The sequence below is a fragment of the Mycothermus thermophilus genome, assembly GCF_041956435.1.
Source record: "Mycothermus thermophilus strain CBS 625.91 unplaced genomic scaffold VTJ04scaffold_3, whole genome shotgun sequence".
NCBI classification, from domain to species: domain Eukaryota; kingdom Fungi; phylum Ascomycota; class Sordariomycetes; order Sordariales; family Chaetomiaceae; genus Mycothermus; species Mycothermus thermophilus.
Genome location: NW_027191429.1, coordinates 3,796,614 through 3,821,306, shown reverse-complemented (window position 1 = coordinate 3,821,306; position 24,693 = coordinate 3,796,614). Strand labels below are relative to the sequence as shown.

Below are 24,693 nucleotides of genomic sequence, written 5' to 3'. Positions count from 1 at the left end.
GCGACACCACATTTCAGGCCGGTGTTTGGACTCGTCAGAAAACATTGTTGGCCTAACGACGGGACCCCTTGGGGCTTCGCGCAGGCGTTAGTTTGTTGGTTGGTGGAGCGTTTCTTCAACAAGGTCGGGTGCACCGGCCACCGGAGCAATTCCGTCTTGGGACAGCGGTGGCTCGGCGGCAACTCTCCGGGATCCACTCTTTTTCGGGGCCGGCTCCTGCTCCGGGCCCGGGTCTGGCCTCCAGAATGCCATCTGTATTGTTCTCCGGTCCGGTTCAATTGGCCGGGTCGGCCCGGGCATGAAAAGAGACGCTCACGGTCGAGCTCGTAACCCACGGATATAATAGAGAACCACTTTCTCTTGAATTGGAGCTTGCTCCATGACGTCTAAAGAACACGACGCCTCCTTTGCGAACGCCCATCTTGCATCCGCCGACACCCATCCACGCTGCACTTGACCATAACCACCGTAAGACTTTCGACAAATCCCCTTCCCCTTTCTCCAGAACCAAAGATCAGGTACTCGATCTTTTGCCAGTTATCTCGAGGAAAGCACAGAGCCATCCACCACAACCCTCAACCTCTCCCTCCCCCTCGATTCCCTCTTAACACTCACCCATCCATCCCTCTCCACCTCCACAATCGACCCATCCACGCACACCTTCCTCCACCGCGGCTCGGCCTCGTGCACCACGACGCGCACCTCCTCCAACACCCGCGACTCGTCGTTCCCCGTGTAGCCCACCTCGGGCCTCGACACGTGCGCGCCTTCCTGGTACGCCGCTGTCATGATCTCCATCGTCCGCTGCCCGTCCATCGCCCCGAACCACACCGCCCGCAGCACCCCGTCAAGGGGTCGGCTGGTGGGGGAGATGGTAAACGTCTTCTCGAGGTTGGAGACGAGCGTGAGGACGAGGTAACTGAATCTGTCTGATGATGACGAAGAGGATTCGCCGCCGCCGCCGCCGCCGCCGCTGCTGCTGCTGCTGCTGTTACCCGGGGTCGACAGCGGGACAAACTCCTCGCTCCCCTTCCACCGGACCAACACCTCGGCGTCGTACGCATGCGCCTCCCGCAGCAGCTCCGCCGCCGCCATGCCGAACCGCTTGTCCCCGTGCACCCGGTACTCCGGCGTGTCGCTTGCCCAGACGAGCGTCGCGTGGAAGCCGTACGACGCCACCACCGCGCCGAGGATGTGTGATACAGCGTGTTGTTCCGTTTCTTTCTGGGTTCCGTCGTCGCCACCGTCAGCATCATCGCTTGCCGCTGCCGCCGCCAGCCTCGCGCCCGGCGAAAAGCTCGCGCGAAAAGTTGGCAACGGCGACGGGGTGCCAAACAAAAGACTTCTGAGAGCGAGGACAAGCGGCGATGCCTTCCCACCACCACCGCCGCCGCCATCCATAGAATAAAGCGGCTTATGCAACGAATGAAACAAGGCATTCCCCGTTCCCAACGGAACCAGCGCGACCGTCGGCGGCGGACACGTCGTCCCTCCCACTCCTTCATCCTCCTCCTCTTCCCCGTCCTCCTCCAAGTTCAAAACATTCAACAACTCCACCACCCCTCCATCCCCCGCCAACACCACCGCCGTCACCTCCCTACCTTTCTTCGACTCCTCCACCACGCGCCGCATCGCCTCCCTGACCGCCTTCAACCCCCCTCCTCCATCGGGCACCACCGTCACCTCGTCCGGCACCACCCCGACAGCAGCAAACAGAGGGGCGAGCACGCGGGCATAAAACTCGGGCGCAAGCCCTAGGCCGGAGCGTTTCAAGGCTATGACGTGCAAACGGCGGCCTCCTGTCACTGACCCGGTGCCGGTGAGATGCGGCGGGAGGCGGGACTTGTCGAGGACGAATGGGGTCAGGTTAGGCGGGAGGGGCTGCTGCCGGGTGGCCGGGTAAGGGACGGCGCGGAGGCGGAAGTGGCCGGTGTCGTCCTTCGCAGCAGGATCATTGGAGGAAGATGCGGCGGCGGGGTTGTTGTTCGACTCGGAGAGCGTGTAAATCAAATACCGCCCCGTCTCTGCGTCCGAGGTTGATTGCGGGATGACGGCGACGACCTCTTCATGTTTGAACTCGGCATCCGAGACTCCTGTGGTTCCGGGTTCTGTGCCGGCCGGGTGAAGCCTGGCCTCGGCGGGTCCCGCAATCTCGCCGGTTGGTGAAGATTGGACGGTCATGTTCCTGGATGGTCCTGGTTGAGTCGGAGACGGCTTTTGCAGGGAAGGAAATAGCGGAAAACAGATTGACTGGATAATATTTTAAGAATGCAGCTAAGCTTACAAAGGTGGGCATCTTAACTTTGTACTCTTGCGCCATCACGCGCGGGGCCGTGCATCCGAGTGGACCGAGGCTGACAGCTGGGATATCATCCAGAACCTTCGCATGTACACACCACTACTACCTCTCTACATGGCTTCGGGGGGTTCAGAATACGATCGAGAAGCTTATCCTATCCGAGCTTACCTCCCTTTCGCCCTGGTCATAGGGCCCCAGTTTTCTCTCGGATTCATCTGGTACCGCAGCAGCTTCTGCGATTGTTTGTACTTGCCCAGCTTCTCGTCAAACACGACAGGCGGCAATTCCTGCGGTTTGTCCTGCGACTTATCCTTCGGTTCGGCGTCTTCCTGCGCCTCCCCTTCCGCCGGCGTCTCCATCTTTTCTTCACCGGCCTCCGCCGCCTTCTCCGCTTTGTGCTTTCCAAGACCCAGGAGTCGGTAGGCGACGCTTCCCGGCTTGATGTTCTCCTCCTTGATCGGCGCCCTCTGGCGAATCCACTCGCGGAAGACATGCCAGATGACGGACCACGGAGCGTCCGTCTTCATGCTCCCCGCCTTGATGTGGCTGCGCGTCACCCGATAGCCCATGCCGATCAGGGCGCCGCGAAGCGCATCCTCGGGCGGGCTGGAGCAGTGAATGATGCCCGAGACTTGCGGGGGCAGGAAGTAGAAAGGATAGGGGTCGATGGCGGCTAACTGCGCTTCAGGCGGGAGCTGCTTGCCCTCCTCGGCTGCGGCTTGCTCCTCGGGCGACGGCAGGTATTCCTCAAGGGCTGTGTGAAGCACGCCACGAATTCGCTCCTTGGTGCCGTACACGTCGGCAGGAGCCTCCTCGGTCTCGGCGAGAACGGCTTTGATAAAGTCGTTGTTGTGAATGCGCCCGGCGTACATGGGGCCGGCCAGCTGCATTTTGGAGCCGCAGTGTTCGCAGTTCTGCGGGACCGTCGGAGCTTGAGCGAAGCCGTGCTTGTAGAACAATCCGTTGCCCTTTTTATTTGGGGCGGCCTTGTTCCGCATTAGCAGTTGGGTCTTCCAAGCTCCGCAGCCCTGACCGCAGCTGTAGACCACCATGTTCTTGCCGCCTTGGAACTTGACGGTGATGGGCGACCTGCGGATGCGCACGAAGACGCGGCAGTAAAAGTCGACCGACAACGACAGCAGTGGCTCCATAGCCAGGCCGTAGCGGGCAGCCGAGGCCTCGATGGCGTGCAGGATCAGACGGATGCCGACCTCATGGGAGTACCAGCCTTTGACAGGGACGCCGCCGTATAGACTGTAGCACTTTTCCGGGTAGCCGTTCGACGCCCACACACCCGAGTCGGTGCATGTGATGCAGAGGAGGCCGCCGTCGTCACGCACGGCCTGGACGGCGGCATCGAGGAACGGGGCGGCGCTACCGTACGGGTCCAGGTCGATGACATCGTATTTGGTGTTGGGCACGGGTTTGCGAGTAACAGCGCGCCTCAACTCGTCGACCACGACGGTGTACATGTGAGCCATCGCATCGTCGACTGAAATGTTGATCTTGTCGCGTACGCCATTGTGGATTGCATTGCGCTCGATGGCGTCGGCGGCGGTTTGCAAAATGTCGTTGGCGGTGATCTTGGTGGCGAAGGGGACCTCATGTGCGTACCGGAGAGCGCGCAGACCGCTCGCCGAAAGGGCGTCGAGGATTGTGAATGGGACGGGTTTGCGCGATGCTGCGTCCCCGTTACCCGCTGTCTGTGGTGTTTCGTTGGCCGGAGTTGCTTCTGTGCCGTTGGCCTCGGCTGCCTCTCCCGCAGGGTTGGCCAACTCGGACTCGGGCTGCTCGGTGGGTTGTTCAGCGGGTTGCTCAACGGCATCTTTCATTTCGGTGTCTGCCTCAGCACCCCTCCCTTCCTCCAGCTTGGGCGACTTGGCCGGACGCCCTGCCTGTGCCTGTTCCTTGCGCTTCCTCTTCTTGTCGGCGTTGCGCCCCATGCGGGACTGCTTCTGCTGCAAGCGCTCCTTGCCGTAGGCGCGGATGGCGAGCACCGTCAAGTCGCGGTTGAACTGCTGGATGGGGTTGTAAAAGACCTGCTGGACCTGGCCCGGCTTGGTCGAGTCTTCGGGAACCAAGATGTAGGCGTGCCCCTCGCGGACTGTGGTGTAGACAACATTGTTGTGCTGGATGCGCTGCCCCTCGGCCGGAGGAGCGCCGAGGTCGCGAGGTGTGTCCGACATGGCACGTCTCCAGGCAATTGCTGTATGTAAGATCCGTGCTGCAGTTCGCGCAGGTCGGGGGAGGTTACAGACGCACAGCAATCGCGCGGCGGAGATCATGGGCGACGGAACGGAAAAGGGGTGAGGAAAGAGTGTGTCATTGCCGGCCCAGGCCCCTCCAAATTTTGGGATTCTGCCGGGCGGTGAGTAACTACCCGGATCGCAAGGCGCAACCCTCGGGCTTTTTGGAGGTTTGGGTCTTGGGGTCTTGGCATTGACTTACACCTGCCTCCTTCTCATTCAAACCAAGATGAGGACAGGCGAAGCTTCCATCTCGAAGTCACCAGGCATCATGGATGTGGGCGACCTCCTCAGATCTGAGGAAGGAGCGTCACAAGGACCCGCTGTTAGTGCAGGTCTGATTTTTGTATGTAAAAACTGGTCCTGTCGACTACCGCTCTTAACAGACAGCTTTCACGTTCTTGCCATCTCCTGCCTGGGAGAGTGTCCTGAGAATCAGGGACTGTGGCAGGTCATGCTCATGAACGGGAGGTCCAGAAAAAGATTACAGGTCCAGGAAGCTTCTCAGACACAATGCAAATGTCTGCCTTCCACAAAAGCGAGAACCTGGACCTCTTCCCCTCCTCGACTTCCCATGTCGACCCAAGAGTTCGCATACACATCCCACTATCGCCACACCTCACACCACTTCACACCACTTCACACATCCTATGGACGCCAATTGAAAATACCATCGTTTGATCTCAGGTCGGCAGTGCCATATCTGCCTGAAGATGTCGAGCCTCGGTAACGATTCTCCAGTTCCGCAGCTCCCACTCTTGGGAACCGCCACAGGACCCAGGCCGGAGAGAAAGCCCGACATCTTTTCTCCCAAGCCCTCTCAGCAGGCAGGCGGAGTATCCGAGAAGGCCAACCTTCCTGAGAAAGCTCATGCATCCCAAGATGACAACGAACTAACCCCCGCTCCGCCTCTCCTCGGACACACGACTACCGGGACTTCTCGACCCAAAACCGTATCGCCTGGCAATACCTCCCCAAGCACCCAACATGGCGGGGCCCCCTCCCAACCTCATGCCCGTCGATTCCTGAATGCCGCCGAATGGGCCCGCGTAGCCCATGGCCTCGGGGCTATCCTCGACGACAAGGAGGACCACCGCGTGGCGCGTCCAGCCTGCTGGTACTGGCCGCCCAAGGGCATTCCGGATGGCTTATACCGCGAGGTGGTTGTGCAGCGGTCCAAATACGGCCTTGCCTTTGTCCTCCTCGGCGCCGCCCACTGGGCGCTCATGGTCGTGCAAGTCATGGTGGGCGCCGTGCTGACAGCCCTGGGGTCTCTTGAGCTGCGGGAGAATACCGTCATCACCATCCTCGCGGCCGCAAACACGGTCGGCGCTGGTCTCTTGGGCCTGATGCACAACAGCGGCCTGCCGGACAGGTACCGTATGGACCAAGCCCAGTTTGCCTCCGTCGAGGGCTTCATCAGGGTGGGTTTCTGCTGCGCATTTCTGCGAAGAATTCATGCCCAGCTTGCACTGACGCACACTGGCGTCTAGAGTATCCTCGACACGGGCATCGTCGATGCCGAGCAGAGCATTGAGGACGTCCTCACCGAATGCTATTCGCGGTTTGCCTCGGCGAAAGCAACTGTGCTATCCAACAAGCCCGATGTGTACTCGAATCCGATTCCGAGTCATCCAAGACTCGTAAATCTTGGTCAATGCCTGGACCCAGCCGCCCACAACCGGATGGAACATACGTGAGTCGGTAGCACTCGTCTCTTAGATGGATGGATTAATCCGGTGTGAAGACTGAAGGGGCTTCGGACGTTGGGCTCTGAGGAGCAAACAGCATGGCATGGACGACAAGACCGCAGTAATAGACATGACACCCTATGGCCAAGTCAATGGAGGTTGAGAAAAAATTGTCATAGGTATATCCCAAGGGAATACGGAGAACGGAGTAGTTGACTGTGATTTTTGGGTCGCCACAGAACCGAGTTCTCCTGCCCCTGATAGGACCGGAATTATCGCCACTTCTTCAACAAATGGTTTCGTGGTGTAGTTGGTTATCACGTCAGTCTAACACACTGAAGGTCTCCAGTTCGAACCTGGACGAAATCATTTTCTTTGCCTCTCGGTTCTCACGGATCGACTTTTTGCCGATGCCGGCGTTGTGGGTGGATATGGGGATGTGTGGAGTCGGGTCCCAAGTGCCGGCTTCTCCACATGACAATTTCACCACCAGCCCGGACTTCACCGCTCCTCCTCTTCCGGTGGACGCGAAGGGGCTGCGGTTTCACAGCCCAATAGTGGGCAGCCGGGGTGGCGCGGGATGGTTACCCGATCATTGTCCTGCGATACGGACCAGAGGAGCATTCTTTGTCGTGATTTCTGTTGATATCAACACAATGAATGTCTTTGTCGAAAGCATTGCAGTCGAGGCCCGTCCAGATTCCACAGGAGTTCGGCATTTGGACACGTGGTTGGGGAACTGCCGGCCCTTCTTCGGCGGATTCGAACCTTATACAAACGTTCGGCGGGCTTTTGGTGTTGGGGCTGTCATGTTGAAAAGAGAAATCGACTGCTGGATGGGTGGTATAGCTGCGTGTGATGGCGCCCAGAGTGTGATCAGACTGCAGATGTACAGTATGTATGTAAAATGCCAATCATTCTAGGCACCTCCTCTGTGGTCCGTATGGACCCGATGGCTGGAGGATTGCATATTTTACTCACCTATGGCCAAATTCAAGAATCAATTAGCCAAGTACCTCTCTACAGAGCTTCCATACCACAGGAGTGAGCCCCTTTTCAATGCGTGATGCCCAAGACCATTCATCAACCACTTCCAGCGGTGATCTCAGAGACCTTGAGATCCAGAACTCTTTTCGGACAACAAACCCGGCCACAAAGCAACAACAGCCTCAGCCCTTCGTTCTCCCAGCCCCGCCCCCGCGGATTTGTGTGTGGGCTTCGGCAAAGAGATGAACAGGGGTCAGGGAATTTGACATGGCTGGCACATGGCGCGGCGCCATCCCGCAAGACAACATCGGGTCGAACCCGGGTCGAGTCGAGGAGAATGCGGCCAAGTAGAACCGAACCTGGTTCGGGTGTCTTCAACAAGTGAAAAGTGAACGTGAGCCCGGAAGTCAACAAGTGAAAATGCAGGGGCAAACCGCCTCTGTGTCGGGTGCCTGAGCGCAGCTGTCTTGGCCCTTGCGTCAGGCTAATGCGAGTTGGGATGCCACAGCTGTCCCTAAGCTTAGCGTACCGCATTCTGCGCGTCTGGATGGAGGGTGACACAACAGCCGGGACTGATCTAAAGTCGACGGCGTCGGAATCGGCTGTCCCTTCACGTTCACCAGCAAAGAGACGAGACGAGACGTCACCCGGAACCCGTCCTCACGTCCGATGGGATGGGTGAGGGCCGCGTCGTGGTGACACAATATCAATGTTCTTCCGATGAGTCCACTTCAACCTCTTCTGTTTGGTCGAGGCATTAGCAGCACTCCGTGTTTACTCGAGACTCAGCACCTGTCCATGTCGGGATTCTCGTCGGTTGGTCTGTCTGTCTGTGCTTTTGCCTGCCCTGCTTCGCCCGCCTCGTCGTGGCACCGGCGTTGTAACCCCCTGACAGCGTCTTTGACGGTTTGGGCAAAGACCAACATTGTGGCGTTCTGGTGTGCATGCTTTGATCATGGGGACGGGACGAAGCCAGCCCAGCCGAGCTCCACCGACGAGATAGTGTCCTGGAGGAGGAAAGGAAAAACCGCAAACGAGCTTCTGGGGTCGGACGTTGTGTTCATATGAATGTGTGGCTGCGGATTCGCTCCGCGTCGAGGAACGCGGAGAGGGACTAATGTAAAAGCTTTGGAGGGAGCAGGACTGCCGTGCCTCTCACCGAGTTATCTTACGGACGGACTTCTTCCTCTTGGTTTTTCTACACAGTACCTCAGCCTCCTACCGAGCTCCTTTCTTACACATCCCGCCGCATCGAATCGAATAAGCACTGCGGGAGTCGGCTTTGTTCTATCCAACGCCCCTTTGCGGCGCATGGCAGGACATATCGCCGGTCGAGTCCTGGGGTTTGCTGTCAAAGACAGTCCGTCGGCTCTTTGTTAAGAAGGGTGGACTACCATTGCCCCTTGAACCACCTTCAACACTCGTCATCGTAACCTCGTCGTCGATAACTCGTCCGACACAACTTCTCCGGAACCTCAAACGACAACACACGTCCGAGACAAGATGGTCGGTCCGGCGCATTTCCATTTCCCCATCTCGGGTACGGCCGACCTGTCGAGGGTCGAAGCCCCCGTGACCTTCAAGGCCTATCTGCTCTGCGCCTTCGCCGCGTTCGGTGGCATCTGTGAGTAATACCTAAATCCCGGGCTTGAAGTTGGAGGAAGGAGAGGACAACAACAACTAACATGACCACCTAGTCTTCGGCTACGACACGGGATGGATGTCCGGAGTGCTGGGCATGCCCTACTTCATCACGCTATACACGGGCATACCATACGACTACGATGCGATGCAGCCTATAGGGGTGCCCCCGACCCAGTTCAGCCTACCTTCGTCGACTAAGTCGCTCATGACGTCCATCCTCTCCTGCGGCACCTTCTTCGGCGCGCTCATCGCCGGCGACGGGGCCGATTTCATCGGGCGCCGGCCAACCATCATCATCGGGTGCATCGTCTTCTGCGTCGGCTGCATCCTCGAGATCGCCTCGACGAACCAGGTGGTGCTCTTCGTCATGGGCCGGCTTGTGTCAGGTTTCGGCGTGGGCGCCATCTCGGCCGTTATCCTGCTCTACATGGCCGAGGTCGCCCCGCGTCGGGTGCGCGGCGCCCTCGTGTCCGGGTATCAGTTCTGCATCACGCTGGGCATCCTGCTGGCCAACTGCGTCGTCTACGCCACCGCCAACCGCAACGACACCGGCTCGTACCGCATCCCGATTGGCGTTCAGTTCTTGTGGGCGATTATCCTCGGCGTTGGCCTCTTCTTCCTGCGTGAGTACACCTCGGTGCCGTTTTCAGTTGATCTGTATGCCTGACTCCTTATTTTCCAGCTGAATCCCCTCGCTTCCATGTCATGAAGGGTCGGATCAATGCGGCCATGAGAGACCTGTCCCTCTTGCGCGGCCAGCCCGTCGACTCCGACTACATTCGCGACGAGCTGGCCGAAATCGTGGCCAGCCATGAGTACGAAATGCAGGTCATTCCGCAGACCAGCTACATCGGGTCGTGGATCGCGTGCTTCCAGGGGTCGCTTATGAAGGGCAACGGCAACCTCCGGCGCACCATCCTCGGCGCGGGCATCCAGATGATGCAGCAGCTGACGGGCGTCAACTTCATCTTTTACTTCGGCGTCACCTTCTTCCAGCAGCTCGGCACGATCCAGGACCCCTTCTTCACGTCTCTGATCACGACCCTCGTCAACGTGCTGTCGACGCCCGTGTCCTTCTGGGCCATCGAGAAAATGGGCCGGCGGCCGCTGCTGATCTGGGGCGCGGTGGGCATGATGGTGTCGCAGATCATCGTCGCCGTGGTGGGCGTGACGGCCGGGCGCAGCGACCTGGATCCGCTCAACTACGACGCCGTCCGGGCCATGATCGCCTTCATCTGCATCTACATCTTCTTCTTCGCGAGCACGTGGGGACCCGTCGGCTGGGTCATCGTGGGCGAGTGCTTCCCGCTGCCAATCCGCTCGCGCGGCGTCGGCATCGCCACCGCGTCCAACTGGTTCTGGAATTGCATCATTGCCGTCATCACCCCGTACATGGTCGGCAACGAGCCCGGGTCCGCCGACCTGGGCCCGCGCGTGTTTTTCATCTGGGGCTCGCTGTGCGGCCTGTCGCTGGCTTTCGCCTACTTCCTCGTGCCCGAGATGAAGGGCCTTACCCTCGAACAGATTGACAGCATGATGGAGGAGACGACGCCGCGCAGGTCGGGCAAATGGAAGCCGAAGCAAACGTTTGCGGCGCAGATGGGTCGCGTCAGGGGCGCCGAGGGCGTTTCGCCGCTGCCGCCGCCGACGCCACCGACGCCGACTACTCTGGGGGAGAAGAGGAATAATGGGAGGTTTGGAAACGAGACGAGGGTGGAGCATGTCTAAAGCCGATCGTTATTGTTCCCTATGTATGTTTAAGTAATGTTTGGCGTTGGGTGTAGGTGTGTATCTAATTCAAATAATGTAGAATTCTATCAGCGTGTTGGTGACGAGTTTCATTGATGTTAAGGGTATCTAGTGAGATGTGGTTGCTTACCTAGGTAGACTTGTTGCACAGAGAAAAAGGGTGGTGGGGTAACAATGTGTTAACCCCGCGACCTTTTCGACAACATGCCCCAGACTGAACGACCATAGGGTACTCTGCTCGAGGCAAAAACAGGTGAAATCAATGTCCCTTTCGTCTGGAAATCCCAAAGTACTCGTCGTCCTTGACACTTCAAGTTATCCAAGTTTTTAGTAACTCACCACCAGGCCGAATGGCAATGAACCAACAAGCTGCCGTCCGGCGAGTGACTCACGGCCGGAGCCACCTATTACCCCGAACCCTCCGCCGAGCTGAGTACATCAGGAGACGGCCCACGTGCGGTCGGTAGCCCGCCCGAGTCCGGTTTCTCGGCGTTTAAGTACCGATTGCACCATTGAGAAAGCCACCCTCGGTTGGCCGTTGTTGCATTGGCCATCAAACATAGAATAGAATTGTATTACATCGCGAAGACACAAGAAAACGACCGAAACTCACCCGCAGTAAACATGACATCCATCGCCGACGAAGCTGTCTCGACCATTCTCGTGTCATGCAAGCAGACGCGCTTTCACATTGAAAGCCCCAACTATCGCGAGGTGGGCATGGGCAAGGGCCCGGAGGGTTTTACTGGCGTCGGCCCAGAGAAGATATGTGGCTGACATGCTGCGTTCCTTACCTGACCTAGCTCGACATTGAGGGCTTGAACATCACCGTCACCTCGGCCGCCCCCGAGAAGGGCAAGAGCGGCAAAGGGAAAGGCAAAGCCGCCGATGGGACCGAGATCCTGTCCGGCGCAAAGCTGCGTCTCAAGGCTGGCAACCGCTATGCCCTGGTCGGGAGGAACGGGTCGGGGAAGTCGAGTGAGTCTCGTCTCCCTTGAATTTCCCATTCGTCATCACATCCTGCTGACCACCCAGCAGCCCTCCTCCGCGCCATCGCCGACAAGCTAATCCCCGGTATCCCGGAACAAACGAGGATATCCATTCTCCAGCAAACAAATGCCGATACTCCCTCCACCGACATCCCACCGGCCGCTACATCCGGGGCGGATGAGGGGCCGACTGTCCTGGAGGATGTTATCGATCGGGCCACGGCCAAGAGTGAACTGGAGAAGGAAATTGCTGGCACGTATACCCTAAAGTGGATGTTGCCCATTGTAGCTAACATTTTATAGCCCTTTCGGCTGGTGTCAATAGCACGGATGCCCTCGCGACCGTTCATGCTCTTCGTAGTCTCCGTCACGAGCGGATGCTAAAGCGTCTCTTTGTTCTGGACAAGGACGCACGTCTTCGCAGCGGCGCCAGGGGTTTGCAAGCACGCAAAGCCTTGGTCGAGTATGAGAAGGCCGTCGCAAAGTCTGCTCAACTGTAAGCAGTCGACCGACTACTCATGATGACGTCCCGTTTCTAATCCTGCCTAGAAAGGACCAACCCGCGGAAGAGATCTCGCCAGAGACACTGCAAGCTGAAGTGCAAGAGGCGGCGGATATGCTGGCCGATCTCCAGCTTCAGGTCGAACCCTCACGCATGGCCGACATAGAGTCGCGCGCGAAGAAGATCCTCGCCGGTCTCGGGTTCTCTGACGCATACATGGCAAAGCCTGCCAACAGCCTCTCTGGCGGATGGCGCATGCGTAGTGCCCTGGCAACGGGCCTGCTGCAGGAATCCGACATTCTCATCCTCGACGAACCCACCAACTTCCTCGACCTCCTGGGTATTTTGTGGTTGCAGCGCTTCTTGGAGCGTCTCGGCGACCAGCCAACGCCGCCGACATTGATCCTCGTGTCTCACGACCGTGACTTCGCCAGCGCCGTGTGCACCGACCTACTAATCTTGAAGGATAAGGACCTGACGTACTTCACCGGCGACCTCGCCGCGTACGAGACTGCCCAGGCCGAAAAAAAGCTTCACCTTACGCGCATGAAGGAAGCTCAAGAACGCCAGAAGGCGCACATGCAGGAGTCCATCCGGCAGAATCTGATCCAGGGCCGCCGGAACGACGACCAAAACAAGATCCGGCAGGCCAAGTCCCGGCAAAAGCGCCTCGACGACCGCATGGGTTTGAACATCAACGAGCGCGGCGGCAAGTTCAAACTCAACCGCGACTTGGCCGGCTTCCACCTCACGTCCCGCGACGAGATCGTCGTCCCGCAAGACGAGCGGCCCGTGACCATCACCCTCCCCGACCCTCCCGACCTACGCTTCCCGGGAGCGCTGGTCTCGCTCGAGAAGGTCACGTTCCGTTACCCAGCGCCCAAGGGCAGCCGCCAGCTTCCCGCGCCGACGCTGCAGGACGTGACGCTCACCATCAACGAAGGCGACCGCGTCGGCATCCTCGGCCTCAACGGCGCCGGCAAGTCCACCCTGATTCGCCTCCTCGTAGGCGAATCCCGCTCCCCGACCTCTTACACGGGCACCATCACCTCGCACCCGCGCCTCCGTCTGGCGTACTACTCGCAGCACGCGGTCGAGGAGCTGCAGAAGCTCGGGCGCACGGAGCCGACCCTGACCGCGTTGGCGCTGGTGACCCGCGAGGCCGCCGCCGACAGCGACGAGGCGCCGCAGGAGGGCGAGATGCGCGGGCTGCTGGCGGCGTTCGGCCTGGCCGGGCGCGTGGCGTCCGATGTGCCGCTGCGCAAGCTCTCGGGCGGACAGCTCGTACGCTGCGAGCTGGCGCGGCTGATGCGTCGGCGGCCGGGCCTGTTGGTCCTGGACGAGGTGACGACGCACCTCGACTACGAGACGGTGGGCGCCCTGCGCGAGGCCCTGCGGGTGTGGCCCGGCGCTGTGGTTCTCGTCTCCCACGACAGGTGGTTCATGAGGGGCGTGGTGGAAGGGCAGGTGGACGAGGCGGATGGGAGTGAGAGCGGACGGGAGGAAGAGGAGGACGACGAGGCCGAGGCCAGGCGTCGCCGGGTCGTGTACAAGCTCGCCGCGGGCAAGTTGACGGTGTTGGAGAGGGGGGTGGAACAGTTTGAGGAGAGCATGGAGAAGCGGGTGAGGAAATTGTTGGTCAACTAATAGGTTGACTTAGACTTCAATATACTACACTTTCTGGGAGTTCTGGAGTTGAATATTTACAAAGTGCTCGTCTTGTGCATGTAGGTAATGTGAACTCCGACTATCAATTCGCAAGGTCAAACTCGACAGCTCGAGATGGTGATCTTGACACGTTCAGGATCAGCACAACCTCTTTGGTAACGAAGGTCCTCAACAGGATGTTTTCTTGGCCTTCTATGGTTTATTTTTGTTCCTTTAATATTAAAATAACTAACGAAGTCCATCAATATCACAGCGAGAAAACTTCAAACATTCATGCTCAGAACCATACTCAGTAGTAACCACCCATCACAAAGCCCATACTACAGACAGGAGAATGGCTACTTAGTAAGATGATCTGTCCTTTTCCGTTCCATACGTGATCGATTCGAACGGCACCCACCGCGGATACCGCCTCTGGGAGCAGGCGCGGTAGCAGCCACACCCGCTTGACATCGGCATGGCAAGTCACCAAGACATCTGCAGCCGTGGCCTGATCGTTGTTCTGCTGTAGTCTTACGTGCTACTAGTTGTACAACACAGTTCCTGACACTGAGAATCTAGATTTATGATCAACTACGTGCCGAGCATAGCCGAAGTCTTAAGATACACAAGGCCACTTGTTAATTTCGAAGGAGTGCATCGCCATTAGCAGTCTACGGAGTAAAGATCGGTCAAAAGCAAACTCTTCAAGGTAGGTCGTTTTTGAGCCCCAACATGAGCTCATGAATCGTCCGATGGTCTCCTCCCGGCGTGGGGCAGATCGTTCGAGTATGCAAGAACCCGGCAGAAGCCGGGGCTTGCTGTACATACAGGAGAGGGGATTCAGAGCCGTTGATTTTGTTTTGTTGTGTGACTTGCCTGCCTGACACTGTATGGATGGGAACTTGCAACAACTCTCCTGGGGTCTTCTTTTTCAACACAACTCGGCGGTGACTCGAACATGCTCTGCAACGGTGGCAACCAGGGGCATGCTACCGTGTATTGTTTCATCCGCCGCACACAAACGACGGTATTAGCAGCACAAACGCTACCACTGCTACACAGAGAACACAAAAAGCCGCAGCGGCATCGCCAAAACGCACGGACGACGAGTTGACGATACCCACAGAAATCGGGATACGTACGGAGAATTGTTTTGCTGTCATTACCGGTCATCCTTCCGACGTCGTCCTGTGGTTCTACAGTCAAAGTGTTCCATCCATCCAAGGCATCCACCGGGAATCATAGCGCACCATCCCTCCCCCCTTCTGCTTGTTGCTGCTGCTCTGTCACCCTGTCGGCCAGAAAACCCGAGGTGCGTTGCAACCTTGGGGTCGCAGCGAGGGCCTGTCAAGGACAGGGAAAAGAGAAAACAAGGTACTGGACTGTGTACGGACCAAGTACCTAGTGAGGTAGGTAGGACAGAACCAGAATTGTCTCATGAGACAAAGCAGACAATATGTTGGATGTGGCTGTCGTTCCGGGAGGTCTAGGATGGCATCGGTGAGAGTTGGCATAAGGAGTTCAATCTGTTTGTTGTGTCCCAAACCCTTAGCGAGGTTGAGAGGGACAAAAGAGAACCCATGCATCTATCTACGTTCTGATCTACCTTCAGTCGGGATCTATCTTCAATCGGGATCAACGAATCTCCATGACATTGGTACTCCAACCAGCGACGGAAGCTACACAGCACAATGCATAACCGCTGCGCATCATATATGCAGGCGAACCGTTGGGGTAGAAACATCTCAGTCTCTACCGTGCCAGGGGAATGTCCAAAGTTACGAGCTCACGGTACTTCACGCTATCTTAGTATGTACCAAGTCCTTACGGTACATGCCCGTCGTAGTGTCAACACTTCTGTGGACTTCTTCCAAATCATAAGGTCGGCCCCCTGTATGTGTTTCTAGGTCATGTTAGCGAGTAGGAAGCATAGCCGGTGAGGGAGCTGATCAGATCGGATCTGTGAGCTCGTCGATGTCGATCCCCCTCATCACAGCCGAACGGGCCAAGCATTTCGCCATCCCGGGCCGGCCTGACTCTTTCTCGTTCTCATTACTCCTATCCACAGTGCCATGGGCTCGGCATCACGGATCGCGGATTGTCTTCGGGCAATCGTGTTCATCAAGGGGTTTAAGACAGCCTGAATCGGCTCGACCCTCACCGGCTGCAGCTCTCCCCTGAAGCCAAGCTCACGATTCCCACCGCCGCGATTGCACATTTTACAGGCCCCAAGCGAGGGGGGTTGTTGGAAGTCAAGACGGAAACCCCTTCCCTCATTGCTGTTGCGGGTAGCCTCTTCATCTAAAACCTCCGATTGATTCCCATTGCAGCCGTTCCGTGGACGGGAGCTAAGGGAACAGTGCTGTGTTGTGTCGTTCCAATCCCACCGGGCAAGTGATCGCCGCGCTGGCCATCCAAGGAACGAGTTTGTTGGAGGAAAAAAAGCTTGGTGTTGTTGCTTCTGGAACATCCGGAAACCTGCGGTGGCACGTAACGGCAATCTCGGGTACCTAGATAACAAGCTTGCGCGGGTATTGTCCGAGGAGGTGACCCCCGTCCCAATGCTACGCAAGATTCACACGCCGATGAGGGTAAAATATCTCGATGCGGAGCCATCACGGTAGCGAGTTAGACGACGCAACAAGACACAACTTCTGTCCAGATCTCCGACTGGTATGCGGTGGACTGACTCCTTGAATATGTCGGGCCGGTTGGGAGCAGGAGTTGAAGCCAGCCGGAGACCGCGCACGTACAATGGACAAATGTCTTCTAGTTTCCAAGTCCGCAGAACCTGCCGGGGCCGTTGTACTGAAGTGAAGCCATTGGCCCTGGGTTTTGCCTCTGGCAGATCCGAATCGCCGTAAAACACAACAAGCGGGAGGTAGAGACTGGGGGTGCGGTTTTTTCTGCGCAAGAATCGGCAGATATTGTGTGGAGGGGCGTGCACAAACGGGTTGTCGTACCCGAGGGCAAGCGGGATGACAGCGGGCTCAGGCAGATTTCCTGGCAGGGGGGCTCTACGGAGTAGAACTCACAGCTCCTCCTGCGAGGCATGTTCGGCTTCATCATCCGCTTTCTCCAGCGGGTCTTGGTCGTCAGGGTCATCCTCCTCACCCGGCTTGGGGCCCAGAAGGATGTCTTCACTGCCCTGCCACTGGGACGGCATAGGCGGTAAGTCATCGTCGTCCATGTCGTAGTATTCGTCATCGCTGTCGGCAATCTCCAGGCGCGCGTCTCCGAGCTTCCTCTTCTGCGCAGGCGTGCATGCGAACGCCGGAGATTCGTCGTACTCAACAGCGACCAGCCCGCACTGCACGGGGTTAGCAGAGCCGATGGACATTGACAGGCACACTCCAACGCACCTCTTGTACCGTAAAAGCGCAAAGGCCAGAACCCGCAATGGAAACGTCCTTTCCATTGAGTTTCTGGACCGCGGCGAAGCGTACGCTCCGGACTTCAGCACCCCGCTGAGCAAGCCAGTCGCGAAACAGGACCAGGCGGGTAGAGATTCCCTGCTCCCATACAGTTGCGTTGATAGCCGGGATCAAGGTGGCGCCGCGCTCGGCCTGCATCTTGGTAGCACATTGAGTGAGGACCACTACGGCCACGTTCCTCGTCGCCGCCAGCTTCTGAAGGCTGCTGCTAAGGTGCTGGAGGATCTGGAGCCGTCGAATAGAGAGGGGAGGTCCTTCATACGAGTCAGTCTCGCCTGGGAGACAGGTGCTTGATGGACGCACCTTTGCCCTTCGCATCAGCCGCCGGGCGGGTCTCGGGAAGCTTTGGAAAGGCGTGGTTGACCAGGGCCGATAGGGAGTCGATAACGACCAGCGACGTGCCCGGTGGAATGCAGGCTGCAGTGGGCCTGCAGAGGAGAGCGAGGAGGTGAGGCAGGGTCGGACATGTGTAGTGGACAAAGCGGCCGTCTGGGAGATTGGGGTCCAGCTTGTGGTCCTGCAGGGTATCTGTCACGGCACCGAGGACGGCCCGAAGGCGGGTTATGGGCAGTCGATGAAGGGCGTCTGAGAAGGTGAGTAGTCTGCGCCATGGGCTGGAGAGGAGTGTTCAAGGAACCAGAGAGATCGACGGACCTACCCACACTACCCTGCCGTCCTGGGCGAGACAGGTGGCGGCTAGTTGGAGACTGGGATATCAGTTAGACATGGGCTGTGCTTGATGGATATCGAAACGCATACCCCAAAGCCGTCTTTCCCACGCCCGGGGCGCCCCAGACTTCAGCGACATGGCCCTTTTGGATGCCTCCAAAATGGGTTGGGTCTGTGCCCGGATGAAGCAGGGAGTCGAGAGCAGGAAGACTGGTGGAGATGGAGCTCTGCTTGTCCCCTGCCAAGTCATCCAGAGCTTGAGCGGCCGAGACGGTGGGCAAGCGATCTACGTTCTCGGGCATTAGTTAGTCCAGTTGCCGTCCATGTCAAACAAAAGAAAGCCAAACTACCGAACACTCGGCCAGGCTGCAGCTCGAATCAAGGCAATCAATTCATGAGATGAGACTCACGGGTTGACGGCAGGTCAAAGCTAGACACGTCGTGGCCGTGTATCGCGTGGTAATCCATTGCATCGGATTTTGTCAGCTCATCTGGTCACCAGCCCTGACCTGAAGGAGATGTTGAGAGGCTGGGTGGTTTAGGTTGATGGAAGTGCCTGCCTGATTGACACATCTGATGATGGTTGGCTCCAAAGGGATATGTAGGGTTAGGGTTAATTGACTTTTTGCCAGCCCTCCTTCGCCTGCACCAATTTTGTCCGACATGAGATTCCCACAAACATAGAAGGAACAGGCACCAGAATTGGGCAAAAACGGAAGTTTCTTATTCTTTCTCTCTTCAACATTTCGCCCTTGTCATTGTTTATTTATTATCTTAAGCCGTATTTTTATTTTATTTTAGTTTATTTTATTTTATTTCCTCATTCTGTGATCTTTGGCTGCACCTCACTGCAACCCCCAACACATGCCCTCTCCCGTCTCTCCCCTCTCCTCCACTTGAAGCTTAACCCACCACATGATGTCATACCGCACCCCCTCACCCACCTTTTTTCTCAACGGACGATAGCCTCCTGTTCGTCGTGTCATGTCCGCCGGCACTTCCCGCCCACTGTCATCCAGGATCCCTTCCCTTCCGGCGATAGGCTTTTTTTTCCAAGAGAGAAAAAAAAACCTGGACCACTCCTCCTCCTCACCGCCATGACTGCAACAAATTCTCGACCAGCCAAAACAGCAAAGATCTCATCAAATAAACTCCACACGGCTCTTGCAACGGCTGCGATGGCGCAATCCAGTATCCAGACTCCATATTCAGACAACAGCCAAACAAGAGAGTCGGCGCATGAACCAACACTACTTGTCTTCATTTTCCCACCCGGATCATCCGAGGGAAATCTGGGGTTCCCCCTGGCCGGATTCCGAGTTACCAAGGCGGCTATCATGGATGAAGTGCTGCGCTGCCGAAACCTTCACCCCCCTTTTAGCGTCCTCCGTGGGCGCCTTACCCCGGATTGGAGGGGATCGGAGACACCTTGCCACCGCCCCACAGAAAATCGGTCCCCCGAAATGGCAGGTTGTGCTGTCGCATGTGAATGGCTCATCTTCAGCAGGAAGCATTGTTGGAGCCATAAGCATGCCAACCAACACCGTCCGGCTGCTTGGTGAGAGTGACAAGGACGCTAGCGTGGTGGAGGAAAGATAACGTTCATCGCAACCCACTCACTGCCCGAGGCTGGCACGTCGACGTCGGATTCGAGGATCTACGACCCCCCTGCATTTGCCGAGGCCAGATTTATGAGCTCCTGGAAGTCGCTGAAGCTCTGCCACCCGCTTGCCCGTGATGCCCGAGAATCGAGTGAAAAGCCTCGGTCATGGGACAGCCAACGGCGAGATGACCAAGTCTTGGACTCGTCTGCTTCAGGTAAGTAGGAAGGTAGGCAGATCAGGTAGGTGCCCGAGAAGGAAACACCTCTCGCCGGTGTCTAACAATACGCAGTAATTCGACGGACTGCGTCGGGTATGATGGGGTGTCAACCATCGTCAAGGCTCGCGGAGGTGGGTATGAAAGCGACACCGTTGCTCCAGCATGTCACCCTCCAGCAGCTTAATTTCCCGAGACGGTGTTTGAAATGCCGGGCCAAGCCCACATAACTCACAGATAACAGGTACGGAGTATGAGTGATCACAGACCGGGACAAGCATCCGGAACCAGAGGTTGGGTGAGATGCAAGATGCGTGGTGCCTGGACTGGCCTGCAAGGTGCGCATTGTCCAGAGTTTTTCTCTCTGTGCCTCCTGCTGAGGCTCCACGGCCGCCAATCCGGGCCGAAATCCCAGGCAGCTCGTCCATGCACCGCGGCGGCGGACAGGACCCGTCGACCCGGCTGAGTCAGAACCAAGCACGGCCTTTTCCAGGTCCAACCGGAGAATCAATCTCCAGGGTTGTGATAAGTCCTGTAGGGCAGGCCATTGGCGATATGGAGAGACACCCAAGCGAAAGGATCGCGTCTGCGCTTCCAAGACCTGGCAGAATGGAAGCGCAAGCGAGCGAGCTATCTACGGATAGTGTACAGCGGTGATCGGATGCAGACCCTGGATCCGATCGCCCATCCCATCAAGTTGCTCATCCGCAAACGTCTTCGTATTTGGAGAAGCTTCCTGTGCAGCCAACCGATTGATGAGGCCGAAGAGCGAAGAGAGGAAAAAGTTTTTTTGAGTGCGAGTCATCATCAATGTTGGCAAGAGCTTGGAGCAAGCAGATCTGCCATCTGCTTCGCAGATAGTGCCGCGGTCCACAGAAGGGCCGAGGATCCGCCAGGACCACCTATCCACGGTGGCGGCGAGGACAGGCAAACGGACAAGGCAAAGAGAGACAAGTGAAGACAACGGACAAGCAACAACACAAAAGACAGCGCACACGTGTCGGAAACGAGACGCCAGAAACGCACGACACACCGACCCACCGAGGAGAGGAGGAAATGCGCCGCCGCTGTGGCCGCCGTCGCCGCCGTCTCGGCGCCCCGGAGCCCTGGTACTCTACCCCCTTTCCAGGGCTGGTGTAGCGACCGGGCGCGGCTAACGCGCACGGAGATCGATCGCCCGCCCTCCCCAAGCGCGCAATTAGCCGGCGGCTCTGCATCAGGCGAATTCCCCGAGACGCCGCCGCCGCATGAAGCAAGCAACAAGCAGCTTCCTGTCAGGGCGTGACAGCATCGACAACATCATCTTGATGGTCCATAGTACCTGCATGCTGATACGAAGCAAACGAACAATGCAGGCCAATCTTGCGAAGCTCATCGATCGATCGAGACCACCACACAGACAGACACAACACGGTGTCACTGCCCCGTCAAACGTCGGCGCAAGGCTTAGGTAAGTAGGGGAAGTTGGCATGTTTTGTGTGGGGCCCCATTTGATGAATCCCCGGATCCCCCAGAGGAAAAAGAAAACGAAAAAGGCGGAAAATGACACCACCGCTCCGCCGGGGTCGGAAATGGAAAACATGAGGCGGCCGGACAAAAATGTTGGAAAAATATTTGCCTCTCTTTTGACCTCATTCTTGGCCCGACCAAGGCAACGAAAAGAAGCAGCCAATCCAGAGGTCAAGCTCGAGGATACTGGAGAGTGATGGAGGAGAGACAGCCCCAAGACCAAAACCCAAGACAGCCCAGCGACCCCGAATTCTCCCGACGACCAGGGTTCCCTCAGCGTTCAGACACCCGGGAAAATCTCTGACAGGCTCCGCTGCTGGTTCGAAAGTCGCTGACGCCATGCCCCATGTCTTCAGCCAGCCCAGTGCTGGCCTAGGCTGCCGAGGAGCCCGCTTCTCCACTAGTTCCAGAACACCCACCCCCACGCCGCGGGCGGCCGGTCTGATCAGCCGCCCCAGATTTTTTTGCTGCTCCTCCGTCGGGATGGATGGACGGGCGAGGTCCCCCGGCAGCAGAGGAGGCCCAAAACGCAGATGGGGCAAAAAAAGATGATGATAACGTTAACAAACATAGACCCGATTGCGGAGAGCGAGAACTGACGTCTGACGTTGACATGGATGATGCGGGAGGAAAATATATATGCTACGTATAGCAATTCGGGCCTATGATAGTGGACCCAAAGTATGTGTGCTGACTGAGAGCGTGATGGTATTTATTACTTCTACGGAAGATGACGATATGTCTGTCAGGTCCGGGTTGAGATTGATGAATGGACGACACAACATGGCAGCCGAAGCGGAAGAGCCTCGGTCGCTAAAGTTTTAACGTTAAGGGGGGATCGAGCGACGGACGGCAACGCGTGATGCATCCGGGGCCGCTGATACGGCGGGAACGACACAACGCTCTGGAGGAGAGAACACCCCCCACGCCGCAAATCCGTCCTCTCTTTTGCCCTGGAACTCGGGGTTGCTTCTTGGCCCCACGGGGAGAGTTGCCGGCATCCAACGGGCCCAGGTTTTCCCATGACATGGCGACAGATCACGCCAGACGAAACACCACTTGACGAAACTGTCTGGGCATGCCTGTGACTCCCATGAAGTGAAGAGACAAGACGACAGCAAAGACAACATGATGCACGACACAACAGGTGAACATGGACCAAAAAGGGCTCGGCAAAATACAGAGTATGTGCTGTGAAGTATCATGGAGACCGGGAAAAACAATGTCGTGACGGAGTGTGTTAACTGTTGGCAAACCCCTTATCGGCCCAGCGGTGGTGGCCTCAGCAGTTGTTTTACCCCGGTATTTCTTTATTACCCCGGATTTTGGGGAAAGCAGCTCATTTCGGCGACGGGCTGTTGGTTGGGCTGCGATGGACCGGACCGTGGCTCACCACTTTTTGTAACGCATGTGAGGCGGCGGCGGCGGGGGCAAGAGACAACAAATCCGGAACACGAACCCGCCACGAGAGCCCCTCTTGCTCTCTCTCTAGCCCCCGTTCAGGCACGCCAGCCAGCGCCGCGCGCGGGCTGAGACGACGCTTGGCTCGGTGGGCTGCTCTCCTGGGCCTGTCGTCTGGCCATGAGCTCCCGCATCGCCTGATCGCGACAAATCTTCACCCGCGGTTGGGCCCTGTCGTCATTTGGCGGAAGGGCGAGTTTTGATGAGGGCGAAATGGCGGCCTGCCAAGTATGGAGGTATTGTATGGATGAACAGACCCACGATACGATGCACCCCCGTACACCGCGTACCAGTAAGGCGGGCGGTGTACGGAGAGATGTATGTGTCTCTCAGATATGAGAGACCCGTGGCGGAGCCATGGCTAGTAACACACACAAAAGCAGAGCTGCCAAGCTGACGTGTCTGGTCTCAAAGGCCCCGAATCGGCAGCGAACACACAGGTTCTAGGGCGACGGACACCTATGTAGTTCCCGACAAGCATCGTGTTCCCGAGATCTTGTTGATCCCGACTTTTCGGGTCGGAGGACGATGGACTTACTCCCTATAGCTATGTGCGGCTGGCTTCCCTTTCTCCGGGTCTGTCCAGGTCATGGTGCCGACCAGTTCCCGCGATAAGATGGTGGCGACCGAGCAATCCGGGGTGCTGTGCGCCCGACGAGGGGCTGGGCACTAAGGAACTACACGTGTGCCTGCGACAACTTCTGGGGGAGGCCATAGACAGCCCGTCCCCCAGAGTACTGGATTACGGGGCATTCCTGGTCTGACCACGCGCGTGCTTGTTAGGGCTCTTCCCTGATCGGGGGGCCCCAGGGGGTTTTTAGAGCGATGGTTGCTGGGCTTTCTTCGGCCAAACTCACACGCCAGACACTGTGCATCGTTATCTGGAGGTGAAGACGAGAGAAAGAGAAGAAACAGCAGCAGGCAGGTGGCGATGTGGCTGGGTTCGGCTTTGGACAAAGATGGGAGGCCAACGGCTCATGGGTGGTTTCTCTCCTGCCAACAACTGGGCGGGTTGAGAGGGAGAGCATCATGTCTGGGGGGATCTGGAGAATCTGGGACGGGATGGGGGTGGCACTGGGGGAGGAGATAAGGCAGATAAAACGGCCACATCCCAAGACGCAATCCGGGCTAAATGTGGGGAAATCTGGGAGTGCTCCGTCTTGGACCGAGCCTACGCTAGGGTGGCCGTTGTTGTTGGTTGTCGATATGCTGGGGGTTTGCTGGTGGTGCGCGGCAGATGTTCGTCATGGATTATACCTATGGCCGAGGCACCCCGAGGCATCTTCCGGGGTGCCTTTTGTTTTTATTTCTTTTAAAGCTGCCCGGCCCATACCCTCGCCGTATGGACTCTCAATCGTTGAATATCCGCCATTCGAGGCTTCAAGCCTCACACTTTGTGTATGGTGAAAAAGTAAGACAGGGCTCTCCACCACCTACCTGACCTACCTGACCTACGTGGTGCCCTTAAAATCCAGATGGTGGGTAGTGTAAAAACAAACTTCTGCACTTCTGGGCTGAAGTGTATGGGATGGATGGACATGGCAGACTTTTGCCCGGCATCTGGGGCTCTGGGCTGCCCGTCATCGAGATCGGTCTCTCCTGATCTCAGGTATCCTGGATTGCTGGCAGGTCGCCGTCCTAGATCTTGCGCTCCACTCTCCTCAACTTCATCCGCTCTCGTATCGTCTTTTCGTCTACACAGACCGATCCCCTCTTCTCCCGATCGTCTGTCTTCTCGTCTCCTGCCGCGTCTGCTTCAGCCGTTGCACACCGGCCACGGCCAAACATGGCGACCTGCTTTAGCGGAGGGCAGATAGGACGGTCGAGGACTCGCAACCTCTGCAGGCGAGTGGTCTGTTTCCAAGGAACGGGAGAGTCAAGTACGGAGTTGGTGTAGATAATGTGCTGTGCGATGTTGATGGTATGTACTCTGTACAGCCGTCCTATGAAGATGGATACCGGGTACCTCCTGGCTTTGGTACCTCTTCGTGGAGTCAACTTTTTTTTTCATTTTTTTTCTTCGACTCCTCTCCTCTGCCCAAGGT

General features: G+C 57.4%; 8 protein-coding genes and 1 non-coding gene across 9 annotated transcripts; 5 read left to right on the top strand and 4 right to left on the bottom strand.

Moving 5' to 3' along the window:
* Nucleotides 1-537: 537 nt before the first annotated feature.
* Nucleotides 538-2,181, bottom strand: VTJ04DRAFT_5522 (uncharacterized protein; the record flags this gene model as incomplete). Its single annotated transcript, XM_069363646.1, has 1 exon — nt 538-2,181. The coding sequence occupies one exon, from the start codon at nt 2,179-2,181 to the stop codon at nt 538-540; it is 1,644 nt and encodes a 547-aa protein (XP_069220471.1).
* A 282-nt stretch (nt 2,182-2,463) lies between these two features.
* Nucleotides 2,464-4,485, bottom strand: VTJ04DRAFT_5521 (uncharacterized protein; the record flags this gene model as incomplete). Its single annotated transcript, XM_069363645.1, has 1 exon — nt 2,464-4,485. The coding sequence occupies one exon, from the start codon at nt 4,483-4,485 to the stop codon at nt 2,464-2,466; it is 2,022 nt and encodes a 673-aa protein (XP_069220470.1).
* A 773-nt stretch (nt 4,486-5,258) lies between these two features.
* VTJ04DRAFT_5520 (uncharacterized protein) lies at nt 5,259-6,245 on the top strand (the record flags this gene model as incomplete). Its single annotated transcript, XM_069363644.1, has 2 exons — nt 5,259-5,969; nt 6,039-6,245. The coding sequence occupies 2 exons, from the start codon at nt 5,259-5,261 to the stop codon at nt 6,243-6,245; spliced, it is 918 nt and encodes a 305-aa protein (XP_069220469.1).
* Nucleotides 6,246-6,531: 286 nt separating this feature from the next.
* On the top strand, nt 6,532-6,605 carry VTJ04DRAFT_t63. Its single transcript has one exon. It is a non-coding gene; the product is annotated as a tRNA-Val (tRNA).
* Nucleotides 6,606-8,726: 2,121 nt separating this feature from the next.
* On the top strand, nt 8,727-10,595 carry VTJ04DRAFT_5519 (uncharacterized protein; the record flags this gene model as incomplete). The annotated part of the gene is made up of 3 exons (XM_069363642.1): nt 8,727-8,847; nt 8,921-9,490; nt 9,550-10,595. The coding sequence occupies 3 exons, from the start codon at nt 8,727-8,729 to the stop codon at nt 10,593-10,595; spliced, it is 1,737 nt and encodes a 578-aa protein (XP_069220468.1).
* A 645-nt stretch (nt 10,596-11,240) lies between these two features.
* Nucleotides 11,241-13,754, top strand: VTJ04DRAFT_5518 (uncharacterized protein; the record flags this gene model as incomplete). Its single annotated transcript, XM_069363641.1, has 5 exons — nt 11,241-11,330; nt 11,420-11,594; nt 11,655-11,858; nt 11,909-12,101; nt 12,155-13,754. The coding sequence occupies 5 exons, from the start codon at nt 11,241-11,243 to the stop codon at nt 13,752-13,754; spliced, it is 2,262 nt and encodes a 753-aa protein (XP_069220467.1).
* Nucleotides 13,755-16,788: 3,034 nt separating this feature from the next.
* Nucleotides 16,789-18,328, bottom strand: VTJ04DRAFT_5517 (uncharacterized protein; the record flags this gene model as incomplete). The annotated part of the gene is made up of 6 exons (XM_069363640.1): nt 16,789-17,067; nt 17,120-17,445; nt 17,495-17,776; nt 17,846-17,898; nt 17,951-18,146; nt 18,271-18,328. 6 exons carry the CDS (start codon nt 18,326-18,328, stop codon nt 16,789-16,791), a joined length of 1,194 nt encoding a protein of 397 aa, XP_069220466.1.
* A 1,269-nt stretch (nt 18,329-19,597) lies between these two features.
* On the top strand, nt 19,598-20,963 carry VTJ04DRAFT_5516 (uncharacterized protein; the record flags this gene model as incomplete). The annotated part of the gene is made up of 3 exons (XM_069363639.1): nt 19,598-19,678; nt 19,946-20,016; nt 20,669-20,963. 3 exons carry the CDS (start codon nt 19,598-19,600, stop codon nt 20,961-20,963), a joined length of 447 nt encoding a protein of 148 aa, XP_069220465.1.
* A 1,563-nt stretch (nt 20,964-22,526) lies between these two features.
* On the bottom strand, nt 22,527-23,523 carry VTJ04DRAFT_5515 (uncharacterized protein; the record flags this gene model as incomplete). The annotated part of the gene is made up of 3 exons (XM_069363638.1): nt 22,527-22,755; nt 23,187-23,317; nt 23,506-23,523. The coding sequence occupies 3 exons, from the start codon at nt 23,521-23,523 to the stop codon at nt 22,527-22,529; spliced, it is 378 nt and encodes a 125-aa protein (XP_069220464.1).
* Nucleotides 23,524-24,693: the final 1,170 nt, after the last annotated feature.